Source organism: Microtus pennsylvanicus, chromosome X (assembly GCF_037038515.1).
Source record: "Microtus pennsylvanicus isolate mMicPen1 chromosome X, mMicPen1.hap1, whole genome shotgun sequence".
NCBI lineage: Eukaryota > Metazoa > Chordata > Mammalia > Rodentia > Cricetidae > Microtus > Microtus pennsylvanicus.
Window position 1 is genome coordinate 26,416,948 of NC_134601.1, and position 19,571 is coordinate 26,436,518.

The 19,571-nt window shown below is 43.5% G+C and overlaps 1 protein-coding gene and 1 long non-coding RNA gene across 4 annotated transcripts in view; one reads left to right on the forward strand and one right to left on the reverse strand.

Annotated features, from left to right (window-relative positions):
* LOC142841772 (uncharacterized) overlaps nt 1-19,571 on the forward strand; it is a 345,599-nt gene that overhangs the window by 181,765 nt on the left and 144,263 nt on the right. The gene's annotated exons all lie outside the window — the stretch shown is intronic.
* Nucleotides 1,909-19,571, reverse strand: part of Sytl4 (synaptotagmin like 4) — a 52,687-nt gene continuing 35,024 nt past the window's right edge. For 2 of the 3 annotated variants that reach the window (XM_075958045.1, XM_075958044.1), the window contains exons 6-17: nt 18,313-18,414; nt 17,793-17,868; nt 17,307-17,397; nt 17,088-17,191; nt 16,300-16,395; nt 14,914-15,092; nt 14,560-14,662; nt 13,506-13,667; nt 9,136-9,244; nt 6,826-6,925; nt 5,887-6,095; nt 1,909-3,487 (exon numbers count right to left, since the gene is read on the reverse strand). In XM_075958045.1, coding sequence (XP_075814160.1) covers nt 3,339-3,487; nt 5,887-6,095; nt 6,826-6,925; nt 9,136-9,244; nt 13,506-13,667; nt 14,560-14,662; nt 14,914-15,092; nt 16,300-16,395; nt 17,088-17,191; nt 17,307-17,397; nt 17,793-17,868; nt 18,313-18,414 — 1,480 coding nt within the window. In that variant the 3' untranslated portion in view covers nt 1,909-3,338. The remainder of the gene's footprint in view (nt 3,488-5,886; nt 6,096-6,825; nt 6,926-9,135; nt 9,245-13,505; nt 13,668-14,559; nt 14,663-14,913; nt 15,093-16,299; nt 16,396-17,087; nt 17,192-17,306; nt 17,398-17,792; nt 17,869-18,312; nt 18,415-19,571) is intronic. The other variant, XM_075958046.1, reaches the window with a different exon arrangement.

Consider the following 19,571-nt stretch of genomic DNA (forward strand, 5'->3'; position numbering starts at 1 on the left):
TGAAAAAAGATGTTCTTCCCTTGCTTCTGAGAACTGCCTCTTAGACAATGATGGAAGCCAGAGACATAGTCAAGGCTCAGCCACCCTGTTCCTTCCGTTTTCTCCTGGGCACCATCATTGGGCAACTGGAAGCAGCAGCAAGCAGGCTGGGTGGGGAGACAGAGCTAACAATGGTCAAGAATGCACTTTGTATCAGGTGCCATTATAAACACACTATTGACTGACTCAGACGTGTCACAAGAGCCAAAGGAGGTAGGTATTGTTGTTAGCTCCCATTGACGCATTAAAGGAATTGAATCTCAGAGAAGCTAGGCAATATGCTAAATTCCCACAGCTAGTACGTGGCAGCTAGGCACAGACGCCAGCAGTCAGCTTCCACTCTGGCATCTGACCTCTACTTCTTTTTTTTTTTTCGACTTCCCATTCCAAGATAATTGAACACTTGAAGGAGAAAGGTTCCATCTTCTATAGCCACAATAGTCACAGTGGTCTCAGGTGGAAGGAGCAAAATGAAAGACTCTCAGACCAGGAAAATTCCTCTTTAAAGCAGAGTGCTAAGACAGAAATCATAAGCCTACAACAGACAGGCATAGCGGTGAATCAGAGAGAAGCAATTTCAAATGGGGCTTTCTTGGAAATCTCAGTTTAAAAAGGCAAAACGAGAAAACAAGCAGTGGCTTGGTGGAGTAAAACATGGGGGTAAAAATCGAACTTGGAAGCGGGGGAATCCCCTTCTCCATCTTCCCTGAAAAAAAATACTGGAGCTTTGGTAGACCAAAGGCAAATCCTAAACAGAAGGTGAAATGCAGCCAGTTCATGTAGGAAATTTCTGGTCAGAGTAAGGTCTGTGATTCCAAAGGCAAAGACAACACATTGGGAAAGATAAATGCTCTCCTTGTCTTTATACTAGCACTTCAAGTGGCGAGCCAGGACTTGCTAGTAGGTGAATGGCCCAGAAGATAACACAGGACCCCACTACCTCCTGCATAAAGTTCCCAGCTGGGCCTGACCCTTGCATGTAAATGCTCCAAGCAACTGAGGCTTAAAAGAGCTTTAGGGGCTTTCGTTTTGCTTCATTTGGAGTAGTCAAGTCAATTTTGCCTTCTGTAAGTAAGGCTTTACTGTGACCTCCTTGGTAGTCCTTATAGATTATGACTTAAGAAACCCTAAGGTATTTTAGGAGAGACAAGCCATCATTTTGTTTGATGATCTGCCCTTAGCATACATCATTCTCACAGAAGGCAACATGGTAGAGTCAGGTCTGGATTCAAATTCCAATTCAGTCACGTGACAAGGAGCTCATGTTTGGTCTGCAAGAAGGGAAGGTTTCCTACTTCATGAGGTGTTGTAGAAAGTCAGACAATCTCATGCAAACCCTTGTATACAAGATGTACTTGGCTTTCACAAATATGCCTTTGCACAGAGGCCAAGAATCACTTGAGCGTTAGCTAGAAGATCGGAGCCTTATTTCAAAGGTGAGTTGTATAACATCTCCGATTTAGCTCTTGAATCTAAATAATGGAGTAGATGAGAAAATAAAAATCCTGACCTCCAAAAATAACCGAATAATCTAGAAGGAAGTAGGGGTAACATGGAAAGTGTTCCCTTGTGCCTGTGTGAACATCTCTCTTCTTCCAGCGAGGGACGCTCTATAAAGCCAAAGGCCGGCTTTTATTGGTCCCTGAGAGGGATAAGAGTCGTGCTACTTTTAGATTCCAAACATGTGGGACAAGGAACGTGGGCTCAACAAGGGTATCAGACAGCAGTGTGGGAAAAGGTTGGTTTTCTTCCAGTATAGCAAGGTGTGTTTATTACTCTGGTTCTGACCTTCAAGCTATGAGTGAAAGTGGCAACAATAAGTCAGGACAACAGAGACAAAATCATCTGCAGAACTCAACATGTAAACACTCAAGTGAGAAAGCTTTATTGAAACACGCATGCAAGTCGAGGTGGAATACCAAAGAACAAGTGTGAGCCGGGCTCTTGAGTTACACTTCCGTTAACAGTATCAATCCACATTAAATAGATCTCTGAAGAACATTCTATGCAATTCACGCATACAATCTTAATCACCCCGCTGAATTCAGAGACCCAACAGGAAAGTCAATCTGCAGCCGGCTCCATCAACAGGATTTCCTCTCTGGCACGGACTCCTTCCACACACACCTCTGTAGAGATAGACTGCCAGGAATGAAAAGTTGAGTATCGAAGAGTGAGGGGCAGGAAATGAAAGCTCACTAGATCTCCCTTATAAGTCTCAACAGGCTACTCAGCTGTTACGTGCAGGTCAAGTTTAGGAATCAACCAAAACGGTAACTGAAAATATATTAGGTCAAAAGTCAGAATAGCTGGGCAATTCCATCCACATTTTCATGGGGTGGTAATAATCCCCAGCCTGGGGGAGTACTGTATCGCTTTAGACAGTCTTGGGCTCTTCTGACTGAAACGGAGGTATAGAGACTATGTTCTATGCAACAGCACACCCCAGCCACCAACTTAGAAAAAGCTATAGTACGTGAGAGTGAAGATGTCTCATCCTCCATTAGGGAAATAAGGAAATCCCTCTTTAACAACTGCTAAAACAGTTGAAAAAAGAGAATTCAACATGGGCTGTGAGAAACTTTCTTCAGAGTCACATAGACCTTCTGGGATCAGCTAGTAGGTCTCACAGGGCAGGTTAATGTCCCAGTGAAAAGGCCATTATCTAATTAGAGTGATTTTTCTAAAGTGGCTCCATTATAAGTGTTCCCCAAAGGTCTAGGAAGGAGCTGGAGAGTTTTTGCTGCATTTCAAAGAAAGCCACTACACTCACACAAGGTGGAAATTGCTTAAAAAAAAGTTAAAAGGCAATTTCTAAAAATGTATCAAGGTAGATGATGAGATAAAATACAAACCGGAGAGGAAGGACTGTTAGTAAATCCCTCTCCCATAATGTACTGTCTTGAACTACCAGACCTTGCACGCCTAGATCCCCAAACTACAGCTACTGCTCCAAACAGCCATACTTCCAGGGGAAGTGGGAGTGAGGATAGCAGGACAGAAAGTAGAGAGTTGCTGTAAAAGATTTTTAAAGTTAGTTAAAGCACAGAAAGACAGAGGCAACTATGTGCTCTGAAAATATACTCTACATAAATAAAAACCACTCGAAAAGACCCTTCTTCTTGGGCTTCTTTAAAGGAAGGAACACATCTATATCACACTAGCTAGCAAAATAAGATCTGCAGAAATACATGTTTATACACATACATGCACACACATTAAATTAGCAAGCTCTCACTGTGGTTGCTTAGCCTTTGACTTGGATTACCAGGGCTGCACCTGCAGACAAAGATAGGGACTCATACACCTAGCTTCTGTTTGACCATTGAAGAACGTAGCTGCAGAGTTCCTTCTGCCCAAGACCCTGGGTACCGTTGCATCTTCTGCCACAGGCTCACTTCCTCACCAGTCGAATCCATCCAGTCCACCACTTCGCCATTACTGATCCCTGAGGAGAAACAGCAGAACAGGCTGAACAGAGTCCCTCCACTAGTCCATCAGGGAGGACGGGTTACACAGTGGGGGAGGCCAACCCAGAAACAACAATGTACAGTGAAGATAGAATGCTGACAGCAGCACTTGTGCCCCAGAGACAATCAGGAGACTGCAGGTTGATGAAATGGGACTTGAAATTTCAAAATCTCAACGGGGGCTTTATTTTCAGTGGCTTTCTCAGAGCTCTGGTGTCTGACACCTCATACCAGAACTGCTACCCTTCTGTCATTAGCAACTTGACTTCGTTTTTAAAAGAATAGTTTCTTGAATACACAGTAAAAGGGCAGTGGGCTGGTTAATACACATGGATCCTTCAATTTTCAAAATGTTGACTCTCTCTCTCCCCCACCCCCCTTGAAGACAGAAGTTCACACTGAAACCCTGGCTGGCCTTGAACTTGTGGCAATCTTTTTTTCCTTTTAAATATTTATTTATTTATTATGTATACAATATTCTGTCTGTGTGTATGTCTGCAGGCCAGAAGAGGGCACCAAACCTCTTTACAGATGGTTGTGAGCCACCATGTGGTTGCAGGGAATTGAACTCGATACCTTTGGAAGAGCAGGCAATGCTCTTAACCACTGAGCTATCTCTCCAGCCCACTTGTGGCAATCTTTCTGCCTCTGTCTGCCAGATGCTAAGCTCAGAGGCATATATAACCATGCCCAAGCTCTGAATACCTTTTATTATAGCTGTAAATTCTCCAAAGTTAGGATTATGTGATCTTACTTCTATGTTTTGTATAGTAATTCATTCACTCAATGAACATTTCCTGAGTGCCTACTCTATGCCAATTTAGAGATATATTGATTAAAACACAAAAAAATGTCCCTGCCCTTAGGGACATTACATGTGAATAGGAAAGACAATCATTTTAAAGTCCCAAAGCAGGAAGTAGTGTGGCTTATTTGGAGAGCAGAGTAGAAGTTATGGTGATTTGAACACAACGAATAAGAAAGAAGATGATACAGGAAGAATAAAAAAGGAAGAGTCTAGATTATACAGCGTCTGTAGACTTGGTAAGAATTTCTAAGGTGGAAGAAAGTCACCAAAACGTTTTTTACACAGGGAGCCAACATGAAGTAGCTTATATGTGCAAAAATACCATTGTAGGTGTTTTCTATTAGTAATTCATATACAGTTATGAATGAAAGTCATAAGAATCCCACAGAAATGTCCAACCAGAGCTGCATGGCTCAAGGATAGCCATGAATGTGGTCTAACACAAAATCATAACTAATTGAAACAATGACTTTTTTTTTACTTTCTGTGATTTCTTGATAACTGGATTGTGCAGTTCTTGGGTGTGAACACTATACTTTAAAATGTCCCCATGTCAAAAGGTTGGAGAGGCCTGATCAAGACTATAAAAAGAAGAAAAAAAGAGTATCCAAGCCCAAGCCCAGAGAGCAGCCTCATTTCAAGTTTGAATACAGACATGCAGAATGAAGAACCCAGGAAAGACAGTGAACAGTGGTGTGCAATGGAGTCAAAGAAAGTCAAGAAGGCAGCAAGTGGTAAGGATTTCAAGAAAAAGGAATTAATCTGCTCTCTTAAATAGTACTTGGGAATTCTTAAGAGTGAGAATAACCTCACTTTGGCATGAATAAGACTCAGAAGAGTAGAAATATGGAAGTCATATCATAATGAACTGAGAACTGAAGGAAAGGCCATGAAACACAGATCACTCTTTCTAGGGGTGGGCTGGAGATGTAGTCAACAGAAGATTTACTTTTATTAATAAAATTAGACCTGAACATGTTGGTGCATGTCTATTAGCTGAGCACTTGAGAGATGGAGGTAAAGAGTATTAGAAGTTTGAGGCCAAGCTGGACTTCAGGAGATCCTGTCTCAAAACAAAGATATAGACAAAGAGATTGGTATCATCAGAGCATACCTATATTCCCTTTCAATAGTCAAATCAAATGAAATGGATCATACAGAAGAAACACATTATAGACAAAGAACCGCTGCGAAGCAAGGGCTAAGTTTAGAATCTTTGGAGAGCACAGATTTGCTGGCAAAAAAAACCCTTCTCATTATCCCAAGATAGAAGATAGGAATCACAAGTCAGGTATTTAGGTAGTTTTTAGATCTTCTTTTGTGGGAGGATAATGAAGCCCCTGGCTTTCAGGGTCACCTTTCTGTACAGAAAACACTGTATGAGTTCAGCCCTCCCTTAAGCCTAGCAGGTAGCAGATACTCAGTAAGCACTTGTTGGATGTTTACATAAAGGAAGAGAAATTCTGTCAGAAGCAATGTTTGTGTATCACGGAGGGTGAGAGGTAGGAAGAGTTAGATAGACAAGAGGCCTTTAAGACAAGTGCTGATCAGGTGGGGAGAGAGTCTCACCAGTGCCAACACCCAGCCTGACCCCTCCCAGGAAGTCATTGCTGGCCAGGGGCTCCCGGTCCCAGACAGTCAGTTCCAGGCACATGTGTTGGAGGTCTTCCAGCCTCACACCATTGTAGACAAAGGTATGGTTGTAGTGGGGATTCAGGGTCTTCTTCATCACAGGAGTTTTACGCTTACTGGCCTTGTTCCTCATGGGAAGGAGGTATCTGGCAGAGGGTGGGGAGTTAGCAATACCTACTCAAGCCGGCAGTACATCTAAATTCCCCTTGCCCCTACCACAGGCCTAGCCCAGGATGGTAAGCCGACAACTAGGTCAGTGTGCTCACAAGCCCTCCTTTGAATAAGCTGAGGCAGACTCCCCACTACTTCCACTAGATTATCTATTGACTTTAGCCTGGAGAGAAAATGACTACGTCAGTCATGCTTCGCTCTATGCACCACCAAGGAGGCATTTAATATGTCATTCCACTTTCCTCACATAGGGTACATGAAGCCATTACTAACAGGTATAAGCTTAGTTAAACATGACTTCTTGGGGACCTTAAGTCAGTAAATGGCCCCCCAATATAGATGAAGCTTACACTATTTAAAAACTGTGGACAACAGAGCCTAGGCCTGCAAATCTAGATAAGTCAGGGAGCATGGACTGTCCCCCTAGGATTCCAGACGAGGACTAGCCAGAGAGTCAGAACCTAGCTGTCTGTCACCCTCCAGTTTGAAAGCCAGCACCACAGTTGAAACCAAACAGATCTCAGGGCAGTACAAAACGTGGGTGGGAGGTGAAGGTCTCACCATTCCCTAATTTCCGAACCAAAGCTGCTGAGGATGGTAGGATGAGGGCAGGATGGATCTACAGAGGGAAATTCGAATGGGTTCCCAGCTAACTTGCTTGCCCTATAACTCACTGGTTAGCATGATGCTGGTCCAGGGACTCACCCCTTGACAAAGCTGTCTGAAGTCCCTCCTGATTTGGCAGCCGTCAGGTTCTTGGCTTCTTTGATCCACACCTGGAGTTCTCCCCCTTCCCCACCTTTACCTGTAAGGGATGTCAGCCATTGCAAGAAACCCGCCACACCACCAGGTGTGCGCTGTGCTTTCCTTACATAGCACTTCCTCTCCTTACTTTGGGATACAGCAGACTCCTTAACTGAACTGTGCCCGTGTCCTCTGTTCCTAGCGCATTGCCTAGCATTAGCAGTAGGCACAAAATAAATAACCCCAACCGCAACAAATGCTCCTTGAAAACTCGCTGTGAACCAAACACCACTGTAAGCAATTCCATTCCTCCAAAGAATCCTATGAGTTACACGCTACAGTTGTCTCCATTTTACATGAGTTAACAAGAAGCAAAGGTGCCTGGCATTTGCTAAGCAATTAAAGCAGAAGGAACTCCTCTGCTGAGTTCTTGACTTCAACCCTTACTGCACAGAACTCACCAGACACCATCAATGTCCGCCCCCACCTACCATTTTGAATATCCCTTTCCCCAGACTGACGCCTTGCCCTCAGTCTGAATATAGGCTGATCTTACTGTTTCTTCTTTTAAAATATCCACTTTCAGAGAAAACCCCCATCCTCCGATCAGATCCTTCGGAAGCTGTCCTCGGTACCTTTCCTTCCTTTCACCACGACCAATTACCCTTGCCAAGAATGACCACGTTCATCACCTCCTCTTCTCTGCCACATTCCTGCAGCCTAGTTTCTTGTGAAATCAGATTTCATTAATGTCTTCCAGTCTAATTCAGACAAGCAGTGTCTTCTCAGGCCTCATCTGGCCTGGTCACCTGTAGTGTTGAGAAAGGCTGAGAGCTCCTACCCACCTCCTCTTCAAACTCTCTCCTTCAAACAGGCCCTTTGACGTCCTGATAACCCTCTCCCTCACTGACATTTTCCAGGTCTTCATCCTTTAAAATGTTCCTGTTGCCAAAAGCCTGGTCTTTGCTTCTTTTCTAGTCATTCTGCATACCCTCCTTGGGATCTATTGATTGCTCAAATCTTCTACATTATACTTTGCTGAGGGTATATTTTTTTTTAAAAAAAAAAAAAAGAACCTTGCTTTGCCATTGCCAGCAGATCAAGTTAAACTCTTCACTCACAGTCTTTTTTCTTTTCAGATGGCTCCAGACTCATCTCCAATCCCAGCTGTACTCACACACAAGCACACTCACGCCACAACTTCAGCTCCCCTATAACTGGGAACATACTCCAGACCGCTGGCCTAAAACTCTACGTTTACCAGGCATGTATACAAAGGACTTTTACGAGACAGAGTCTCATGTAGTAGCCTGGGCTGATCTCAAATTCACTGTGTAGCTGGTCTAATGATGACCTTCAGTTCCTGACCTCCTGCCTCCACCTCCCAAGCATCTGTTTATGCCATGCTCCCTGCGTACAACAGAGGTCCTAATGCATGCTCTGCAAGCACTCTATGAACTGAACTGCATCCCTTGTCTATATTTTTAATATATTACTTCATTTTTCTTTTTGTTTTAGATTGCAATTTTTTGAAAATGGGCTCTCACTCTACAGCTAAGTCTGGCCTATCACTCAGTGTATAACCTATCCAGCCTGAAATTTCATGTTACTTCTCCTGCCTTAGCCTCCCAAGTGCTAGGACTATAAGCAGGAACCACCTCACCCAGCTACCAAGCTCTTTAAATTCCTGTGCTAGTCTTGTTCCTTCTTCCAGAACAGCTCCTCTCTTTCACCTTCCCTCCGTTTGTACCTGGTAAAATCTCAAGGTCCAGTTTCGATATTACTTCCTCAACAAAGCTCTCTCTCCATCACCCTCACTGGCGGGTGGCTTGGGCATATGATTACCTTTCTGAATAATAAAAAAACCCAACTTGTCCTCAAAGGACAAGTACCATATCTCTCTCATCTATGTTTCCACAATCACCAGCCCCATGCTGGTGGTGTTGGTGACTCAGCCTTGCTCTTCCCATATCCAAGCACCTTTCTCGGCCACAAAGCTCCTCTTCTCTTCTTCCATATTAGTAGCTTGACACAGATGAACGAGACCAAATCACATTAACAGCCTAAAGGTCACCTAAAAGGAATGTCAGCACAATGTATGGCATTTCCTTCCAGGTGAGAGAGGTAAAGGCTTCCTTAGGAAGGGACTCCTACCTAGAAGATCCAGGAAACATCCCAGCCTGCCCTAGCCAACAGAGCCAGTAGCAATCTCTCACACACCCTGTATAGAAGCTAAGAGCAGCTGAATCCAGGGACCCAAAGAAAACTCACTCTTTTTCCGGTCACCTCCAACGGGAAGTTTGGAGGCTGGGATGTATTTCAATGAAACCACCAACTCGCCTTTGTGTGCTGGCAAGCCAGGTGAGGACTCAGCACTGATCTGAAACATAGGGAAACCCAACAAGTGAAATCAGGCCTCCCTCTGAGGAAACGCTGGGCCCTCTCCCTGAGAGGATTATAAAGTTGTTCCCATGGGTGAGTGTGGTGATACACCTCTGCAACCTCAGCCCTGGGGAGGCTGAAGTAAAAGGGTCCCAAGCTTGATGTCAGCCTAGAATACATAGGTGTCCAGACCCTAGCTCAAAAATAAGAAAATAAGAAAATGAATAAATAAAATGACCCCAAGAACAGGTTCATGGCATAAGACAGTCCCTCTTTAATGGCTACAATCCCATAGCAGTTACAGTTTTCTTTGGTAGCCTCTCCAGGAGGAGATCCAGAAGAATCAAGGCTCACTATTGTGCACTCTGGGGACATGATCACTAGATCCCAAATGCTCCCGAAGGTATGCCAACAAGGTGGCCACACAAACTCACAAAGGAATGACTGACATATGATTAAGAATCTCAGTACAGTGCTGTTAGTAAGGGCCAAGTGGAAGCAGTCTCCGTGTCAGCGAACACAAGCAGGGTTAAGAGTGATTTGAACGCCTTCATGTAACGTGTGGCATGAGGCTATCAGAAAGAACACAGGCTATCTCTGATAGCCCAAGAACAAGGAAAGAAAGGTCACTACAGAAAAGCAAGCAGTCAACTTTCCTCTCCTGAGCAATAGCTTGAACGCCGTGTTCCTCTTATAAAAGCCACCCAATTAAAATCGAACCCAGACGATTCTAGCCATGCTACCTCTCCTGGCTATGTGTCAATTGTTCCTAGAAGTGTTGCTGGGTTTTTTTTATTTCAAATTCTATTGAATATAACACATATTTAGTTATATGCCTAGAAAAAAATCCACCTTATAACTGCTGGGTGAAATAAACCTAAATCTATGCTTTCGTTTATATACTAAAATAAGACTATACTGAACTTATGCTTTCTGAAAAGGGAAAATAAAAAAAATATATACTTACTGTTAGGTAAACAAAACAAGAAGTAAAAAAATCTAAACTAATAACATAAAATATCAGATAAATATGAAATAAAACATAAAAAGTATTAAAACTATACATGTGCAATGATTTTATTAATGTCTCTAATATAGCTTCTACTGTTTGCCAGAAAGTGTTTTGGTAGTATAACTATATCATTTATTTAATACATTGAGTAATATCTACAAAATAGGTATTACCCTTATTTTATGGGCTATTGAATAAAGAAACAGAGAGGTTAAGTCCTTTTCCCACAGACACACATCTAGTAATTACCAGACCTAGGATTCAGATTCAGACACACTGGTTCCAGAGTCCATGACTTTTAGCACCAGACTGGATGAAACAATCCAAAGAATGAAGAACAATCTACAGCAAGGAGAACAGACTGGGAAAAGCCAGAAGACCTTTCCCTACTTCCTCTAGCATCACCAACAGTGTCCTGTTTGTGAAAAAGAGACACATCTGATTTTCAAAAAGAAAACGTACTCTAACATTTGGTGGTGGGGTTGTACAGAATTTAGGGTTAGGTAAAAGTCTGCTACACCAATTTTAATATTTCACAGTTTGCCTATTTCCTTCAGTACTGGGTATGAAGCCCAGGGCCTAATACCTGCTAAGCATATACTCTACAACTGAGATCTTCAGCACCTGACTTACATATTTTTAGTTAACAACCATCACTATAAACCGTGTGCCAGAAGGACAGGAGTTAGTCTTATTTTTGGTCGTCCTAGAAAGGCCGACTCTTAGCATAGTCCCTAGTTTACATAGGTATCCCATGCTGACTGCGCAAGTCTAACAATGAAGGAACAAATGGCAAGGACACAGAGCAGGGAGCTCTGGGAGGCAGGACTGCTCCTCTCTCTTGGCTCACATGGTGTCGCATTCTTTCTGTTCCAGTTTCCAGCACGGGCTCACACTGTCTGGAGATGCCCTTTCACCTGCCCCTGCTCTTGAGACTGGGCTAAGCTAGGTTTTCCCCACTGAGCATGTTGCTACTGGTGGGTATAATCTCCTATGTTTCACTAGACTTACTGCAGATCCAGAATACACAAGCTTAGTCTGTGGGGAAGGCAGACAAGAAGTGGGAGGAGATTGTTAGCGCATGGATTGCTGGGGAGTCAGAAAGCCAGAAACATTAAATATAGATTATTTTAAGTTAAAAGAAATGTATGATTTTAATTTTTTAGTTAAAAATTTGGTTTTACAAACCTTACTTTGTATATAGTAATACAACTTATATACTAAAATCACACTATAGTGGAATGATTTGATAGAGTTTTAAATAAAATATATCAGGGGAAAAGTTCAAGTTATTACAAACTTTTAATGAGGGAGACAAGACAGTATTTTATGTCATAAACTATCTGCACACTTCATTAGCTCTTAGGTAGCTGACTTTAGGGAACCTTCGACCCTGAGTTTAGTCGTGCGTAGGCGCTGGCACGTGCGCTTCCACAGCACACCTTCATTGCCACAGAGCAAACACCACCATTCTCATGTGTGACATTTTTGTCATGCCTATCCATGGTACTTTAGAGTGACATTTTCAATGTAATTATACAAACTCCAGCCTACTGGAGTTCTAACAGCATGTTTTACTTTGACAGTAATTCCTTTTCTGTTTTTATGACTATTTAAAGGGGCAAAATGTAATGTCACTAAATTTTCTGGAAGGCAACAGCCCTCTGATTACTAGATACACACTCCTCTGACTCAGCTATTTCACCACTAGGGCTTTCTCTGACAATTACAATCCCCAAAGATGGCAAAGAGCAGGGATGCGGCATGGCTCAGTGGTATAGCCCTGGTTTAGCATATAGGAAGCTCTTGGTTTGACCACCAGTACTGAAAACAAGATATATAACAGCATAGTTTCTAAAACTAAACAATGTAAGTACTCACTGGTAGGGGATTGGTAAATAAGTTTATAATACAGAACTGTGGGAGAATATTATGTAGCAAGTAAAATGAGATAGACCTGTGAGTAATGGCATAGAGGAATGCCTATAATAAATTGTTAAAATCAAGAATATATATATATTTATATATACACATATATATATGAACAATAGGGCATATGAATTTACTTGGGTCAAAAAAGAATACAGTATGTATGCACATGTATAAATGGATAGACAGATGAGATAGATAGATAGATAGATAGATAGATAGATAAATAGATAGATGCTATCTATGCTGCTTAATATAAAAATTCTAGAAGGATACTTAAATACTTGTTGAATGGCTATTTCTAAGTAATGAAATTGACTTTGTTTTTATATATGATTTGTTGTTTAAATTTGGAACTATGTACATATAGATCATTTTACATTTAATATCCTTAACAGGGTAAAAATTTAATGGTTTAAAATAAAACTAAAAGACAATAACAAAATGAAACAGATAAAAGTAAATCTCTTGCACATGAGGCTCACATCAGGCAGCCCCATTCTGTTTCTAGACCATCTTTCCACAGATATTCTATGTACTGTTCATTGTTTCAAACATTCAAAATACTATTATAACTTTCAAAGAGGTTTGTCTTCAGCTTATTGTGATCACGAGGAAGTCGCCGCCAAAGTTCTCTGATGTAGTCATTTTGTCCCAACCAGAATGGCAGTAAGCTATGGAATGGCCATCATGTGCTACACACTAAAGATCGCCCTGCACTCAGTCCTGCAGCAGGGAGTAGCACTGTTGTACCATTCAGTAGAAAACTAAATTGAGGCTCACAGAAGGTAGGCGGTTTCTCAAAGTCCCCAGTAAGTTACAGAAGCAAGATTCTAATCCTGATCTGCACTAAACTGCCAACCACTATGATGGCATCTTACTATACTAACATCTGAGGGGCTCCTCTAAAGGAAAATTCCCCTGGCCTGCACACATAACCAAGAGGACAGTCATTGCAGATCTGCCAACTCTCTTGCTTTTCACTTCTAAAGCAGGATGTTTAGTTTGGAAAAGGGGTGCAGATTAGGATACACTCCAAGGGTTAGACTTGAGACGGGGGGTGCAGGTTAGGATGTCAGGATACATTTAGCCTCTGGAAGGTTAGCAGGAAAAACTTGGCACACAGTAGCTTCTTGCTTTGCCTGCAACTGACATGCAAGAGCCTCCGAAATTGCTGCCAAACTCAGAAAGGCCAGCAGGGTGTGGTAGAACTCTACAGAAAACTACATGCAAAGCTACTTCCAACACAGACCAGCAGAGGGCGCTGCAGACAATCTACCTGGGAACCAAGCAGGGAAAGACCTTTAAGGCAGACTACCTTTCCATGTAAAGGGAGGCAATGATCCAGCTTCTTATCCAGCTTCCAGGAGTTCATGTGGACCTCTGCCTCTCCAAGGAAAGTGTTTCTGCCAAAACGACCGTGATGCCAAACGGAAAACTGCAAAGTCCTCTGGGCCAGAAGAGATTCTGAAATCTCATACTGCGAAGGGAAAGAAGCAGCCCACAGTGGTCAGTTAGGAGTAGCTCCTCAAAAACAAATTCTTCCAAACCCTAAGCAAACTGTCCCCACAGTCTGTCAAATGGTTTTAGTTCCTTGGCACTTGGAATTACTCTGCTCAAAGCTTCACCTCTTTCACTAACCCTAAGGCAGGCCATAGAAAGCCAGGGTAATAAAGTTTGTCGTGGAGTGGCTGAAAGGACACAAGACTATCCACAAACAAGTTCCGAGGGGATCTTTCATCTCCAATTACTTCTAATTTTTTATTACATTTTATTTGTGCATGTGTGTGCGTGTGCACATGCATGCAGGTACATGAATATCATGTTAGATGTGTGGGGACGAGCATGAATGCGGAGTCAGAGGTCGGAAGAACCAGACTCAGGTTGTCAGACTTTACCTGCTAAGTCATCCTGCTGGCCCTCAAACGACTTCGTTTTTAAAAGATTCTACTTATTTTGTTTAATGTGGCTGTGCGCCTACGTATATTTATGTGCAATGCACACATGCAGATGGTCACCAAGGCCAGATTATGACATTAGATCACCTGGAACTGGAGTTATAGACAGTTGTGAGCCACTGTGTGGGTGCTGGGAATTGAACTCAGATTGTCTGCAAGAGCAGCAAGAGCTCTGAGCTGCTGGATCATCTCTCTAGAGCCTCAAATAAAATTTTAAAATGAGCTATGTGGTCATGTGAATTTCCAACTTCACAACAATCCAAGGAAGCCAAGTTTACCTGTGTTCTCTTCCCCCAAGAGGTCAGCATATGAGCAGATGCCCATGATCACCCACTCACATTATAGAGGCATGACTGTATCACAAAGGCACAGAAGCAAAACAAAACCTTCTCCCCTCTAGGCTCAGAAACATACCCTAAAGGTCTCATCATATAGTGGATTGATGGTGTCCCGCTTGATGCTGGTCTTTCTTTTCCCTTGGCGGGACTTGTCAGGCAGAAGATAAGTCTTCACATATCTAGAAACCAAAGACAACGCTAAATTATTTGCTAGCCTTTCTCCAGTCCCTTCTTTACCTCCCTGCTCAGCATATAATAAAATACTCTGTCAACATCTTCAGTCTTGCTTTTTCCAAGTCCTGTGCCCTTTATTATATCACGCTCACTATTCTACTCCCAGAGAGATGACAATATGGATCAAGAATTCCCAGACAGCTTCCAAGGTCTAGCTTCCCTGTCAAAGTGTTACTCAGGAGCCAGAAGCACTCACGGGTTTGAACGCTTCTTGGCTTCATCAGCATAGGCCAGCTGGTGGCACTCCTTCACATGGATGACCAGAGTCTGTGTTTTCTGCTCAAACTTGAGAGAAAAGACGATCTTGCCGGTCACAGAGACGTTCCCAAAGTCACCAGCCTCACTATAGATGCTCATCATGCTGCCAATGGTACTCTGCAGGGAAAGCAATAACAAACGTCTATGGAAGACCAACGCCACATTCCCAATGGAGCCCATCGTACCCCGTGCTAAAGCCAAGTCTCAGGAGAGCCTGTGAGGAGCCAGCACTGCCAACAGCCCTTTGTCCTGAGGGTCAGTCAGTGCCAGTAACTAGCACATCCAAACTTGTCCGGGCGCACACACAGACTCCTACTGTCCCTTTCCCTCATTTTACACACTCTCTTGCTGATTTTGCCCATCTGTAGAATGGTGAAAAGCAGCAGGAAGATAAGGCACACCTAAGCGCATCTGTGGTGTGTGTTATGCACACTGCAGCATTGGCTGGAAGGTGTTAGTTAACGCTTTAAAATGGGGCCATAGTTATCTAGCGATATCTACGGAGGAAAGGGATTGGGCCAGAACTGAGAACAGCAGGTAGCGGTGAGCTCTATAGTTTCTTCCAGTGTGAATGTGAAAATCTGTTCACCTAAGTAGCAATCTTTGTACTTATGACAGACGTAGGCCCTGATTAGCAAATGTCCCCAAAATGTCCATGAGACTGTTTCATATTGAGCTTTATCCACACCTTGATGCCAGTCCGGCAAAGATCTTTCTCCTGACACCTGCTCGCCTTCAGTGTGAGAACAGGGGGCAGCTTAAGATGAAGGAGTCTGGTCTTGTTGACTGCATGGCCTGGTTATCCTTTCAGAGGAGCTAAAGTTACTTTTCACAAAGCTGTGATGGAAGAATAGCGGGAGCCTTCATTCCCTCTGGAGAACCTCCAGATGGGAGGTTCAGGCAGTCACCTAGAAGTTACACTGAGCACCTAAGCTCTAAAGTGAGGACAGGAACAAAGAAATGCACGCCCCTTGCCTAGGAAGAGGGATTGGGGTGATTGCCTCGGGTCCCCAGTCTGCTCTAGGGAGGCTGGCTCTTCCTTCCTTCCCTTACCTAGGAAGAGGGATTAGGGTGATTGCCTCGGGTCCCCAGTCTGCTCTAGGGAGGCTGGCTCTTCCTTCCTTCCCTTACCTAGGAAGAGGGATTGGGGTGATTGCCTCGGGTCCCCAGTCTGCTCTAGGGAGGCTGGCTCTTCCTTCCTTCCCTTGCCTAGGAAGAGGGATTGGGGTGATTGCCTCGGGTCCCCAGTCTGCTCTAGGGAGGCTGGCTCTTCCTTCCTTCCCAGTACCCAATGTGTCTATCAACACAAACACATAGAACATACCATGGAGGAGCCACTCTGCATGCTGCCTCTGGCCAGTTTCTGTCGATGCAACTTCACCAAATGGTCAATGTCCTCTTCTTCCTCCTCCTCTTCTTCCTGGAACAACAGAGACTTCAGAGTTAATAAAAGGAAGCCTCAAAAACCAATGTCTTTCCTTCAATAAGGACCAAAATTGGTTGCAAAAGCTCTGAGTTTTCAGGTGAATATATGTGCACATGTCCTTATTTTTAATATATCTTCATATCTCAAAAGAATATAGCTTTTTAATAGTTTTATAAGTCTCCCATTTGAATACCCCATCTTAGCCTTCTCTTTGTATGCTTTTAATTTTAGTAGTAGTAGTAGTATTGTGTATATTCCATTATGATGATGATAATGATGTGTGTGTGTGTGTGTGTGTATTCAGCCATACATGTACCATGGCACACATGTGGTAGTCTAAAGACAACTTTAGAAAGTCAGTTTTCTCCTTCCACCTTAACATGGGCTCCGGGGATCAAACTCAGTATGCTGGGCTTTCCCAGCAAGCGCTGTTGTCCTGAGTCACCTCACTGGTCTTTTCTTGCTATTTTAGTCACAGTAGCCAACTATATACCCAACAATGTGGTCAACAGTAGGTGACAACAAAGACAGTTCTTCAAATCAACAAACAGCACTTCTTCAGAAATTGGGGAAAATAAGGATCATCGCACCTTTCCTAAATAATTAAGCAATTTGGACTCTAAATTAAGCCAATTCTAAATTTAAAATTTTAATAGTGTGGCCAAGGGAAACATAAGAGTGCTTACCATATCTGCACTGAGGCGTGGTACGGATTTGCTCCTGTCTCCCAAGATGCCACTTTCCTGTGCCACATCTTCTGGCCGAAGGTCTATTACAGACTTAGTGTATTCTGCATGGAAAACCAAAAATTTAGCTCAAAAGAAACCTGCTGTACTCCATACCAAGAGACAGCAAAAGCCCTCAGAACATGAATGAGCCCCATGTAGCCATGAAGGGGAGGCTACCTGAAGGCCTCAGGATTTTTCTGGTGTTCTTCTTGAATATCATGTCACCCTCGTCAACACAGACTGCATTTTGGCTCCCTGGCTGAATTTCCTAAAAGGGAACAAGGGCAAGGGCATGGGAAAAGACCAGCAGGTAGACCAAAGAAGCGAGTAAAGGGTACTCACAAACAGCTTATGGGCCAGATTGGAACCCAACTATAACAAACTTAAAGGAAAGATGTCCGCGAACATTTTAGCCAAGACCTTTGAAATGTTTCCAAACGAATCTAAGTAAAATTTTAGCTGAATTCCTGATTTAAATTCTGACTTGAGATAAGAAGACAGAAGGGGGGAGGGAGGGAGGGAGGGAGGGAGGGAGGGAGGGAGGGAGGGAGGGAGGGAGGAAAGGAGGGAGGGGAGGAGGGAAGGAGGGAGGGAGGGAGGGAGGGGAGGAAAGTGGGAGGGAGGAGGAGGAAAAGAAGTAAAACCAATAGCCTTGCAGTTTACCTTTTCAACTTTAGATTTGGGAGCAGACATCTTCTTCCATTCTGGGAAGAGTCCAGATTTATCCAGAGAATCTCTCCTAGAAATATAGAAGTTAGAACTAAGTCAGGTCTTCCCCGTTCTCTTCTAGCCAGGCCCCAAAGCACTAGTAAGGAAGGAGAGGCGCTACCATGACTATAGCAACCAAACTGAGAAGTCATGTTTCACGGCCAAGTCAGCTGGAAGGAGTGCCGACAATCGGGCAAGCAACCTTGCCCCCACACAGGTGCACACTCTCCCTTTCCTATGGGAGAGGGGCAGAATCCTCCACAGTGCAGCATCCCAGGGAAGTTAGCTCACTCCAGGAAGCTGTGCTCAGAGCCAGGGCAGCAGAAGTATTAAGGGAGTCTCCTGCTGAGGTCGCAGCAAAGGGCCCTGGGACAGATGCCAGGCACATTCAAGGTAGAAGAAGCCTGCATCCTGCTGCTAGAGAAGAAAATGCAAGCTCAGCATGGTCAGAGGTGAGAGAGGCAGGAAACCCCACCTGGAGGTGCTATCCGAGTCAGCTGTGTAGCTATCCAGACTTTCGCTCTCAGCCTCCAGCGCGCTCTTTCCACTCCTCAGCTTTGGCACTTCGAATGGCACACTAGAACAAAAACCACGACCTGGTGTTTACTCTAGAATAAAAAACCACGATCTTGTGTTTACACTAGAATGAAAACCAAGATCCGGTGTTGACATTCGAACAAAACCCAAGATCTGGTCTTTTATGGGAAGTGAGGTTTCCTGCCTCTGGATAGGTATCTTTCCCTCTGGTCCGTAGTAGTAACCTGAATGATTTTTTAAAACATAAATGGGAGTCAGATTTACAATGCTGGGACTCACACTTAGGGCCTCACATGCCCTAAGCAAATATTCTCCCACTAAGCTGCATCCCCAACCATGGGAGGAGACTGCAAACACTTAAGTCATTTCCCCTTCTGTGGAAACTGTGTTTAACCCCGTTAGCCTAACAGGAAACTTCTGATGACCTGCTGCTTCTTAGGTCTCCAGGTTCATCTCTCACCCTTCACTCTTCACATTCTACATACCAGAAGACTACAATCTACTTTCTAAATACCCCAAACTTGTCGTTCTTTCTATGCAAACCAGGCTGTCCTTGAACTCACAGAGATACACCTGCCTTTGCCTCCAGATTGCTAGAATTACAGGCCTGCAACATCATACCTGGTGGTAACGTTATACTTTATTCCCCTGATTTCTTTAGAATTCATTCATTCATTCATTTTATGTGTATTAATGTTTTGCCTGCGTGGATATCTGTGTGCCATGTGCATGCCTGGTGCCCATAGAGGGCAGTAATAGGGCACAGGATCATGTGAAGCCACAGTTACAAACGGTTGTGAATCACCAAATGAGTGCTGGGACCCAAACCCAGGTCTTCTGCAAGAGGAACAAGTGCTCTCAACAGCTGAGCCATCTCCCTGGCCTCACGTAGCATTGTTCTTAGTACTCGAAAGGTAGGAATAGTCCAAGTGCTCATCTATAGATGAAGGGACAACCAAAATATTGTATAGCAATACAAAGGAATATTGTTTAACTAAAAGTGAGCAAAGAACTCTAGTATATATAGAGACATGGATGAATGTTGGAATTTTTGTGCTAACTGAACAAACCAATCAGAATGCCCACAGTTGGTGTGATTCAATTCAGAGGATAAGCCCAAAGTATACAAATACAGAGAGGTAGACCACAGAGAAAAGGATGGAAGAACTAGCAGGAACTAGTTAACATACGAGGTTC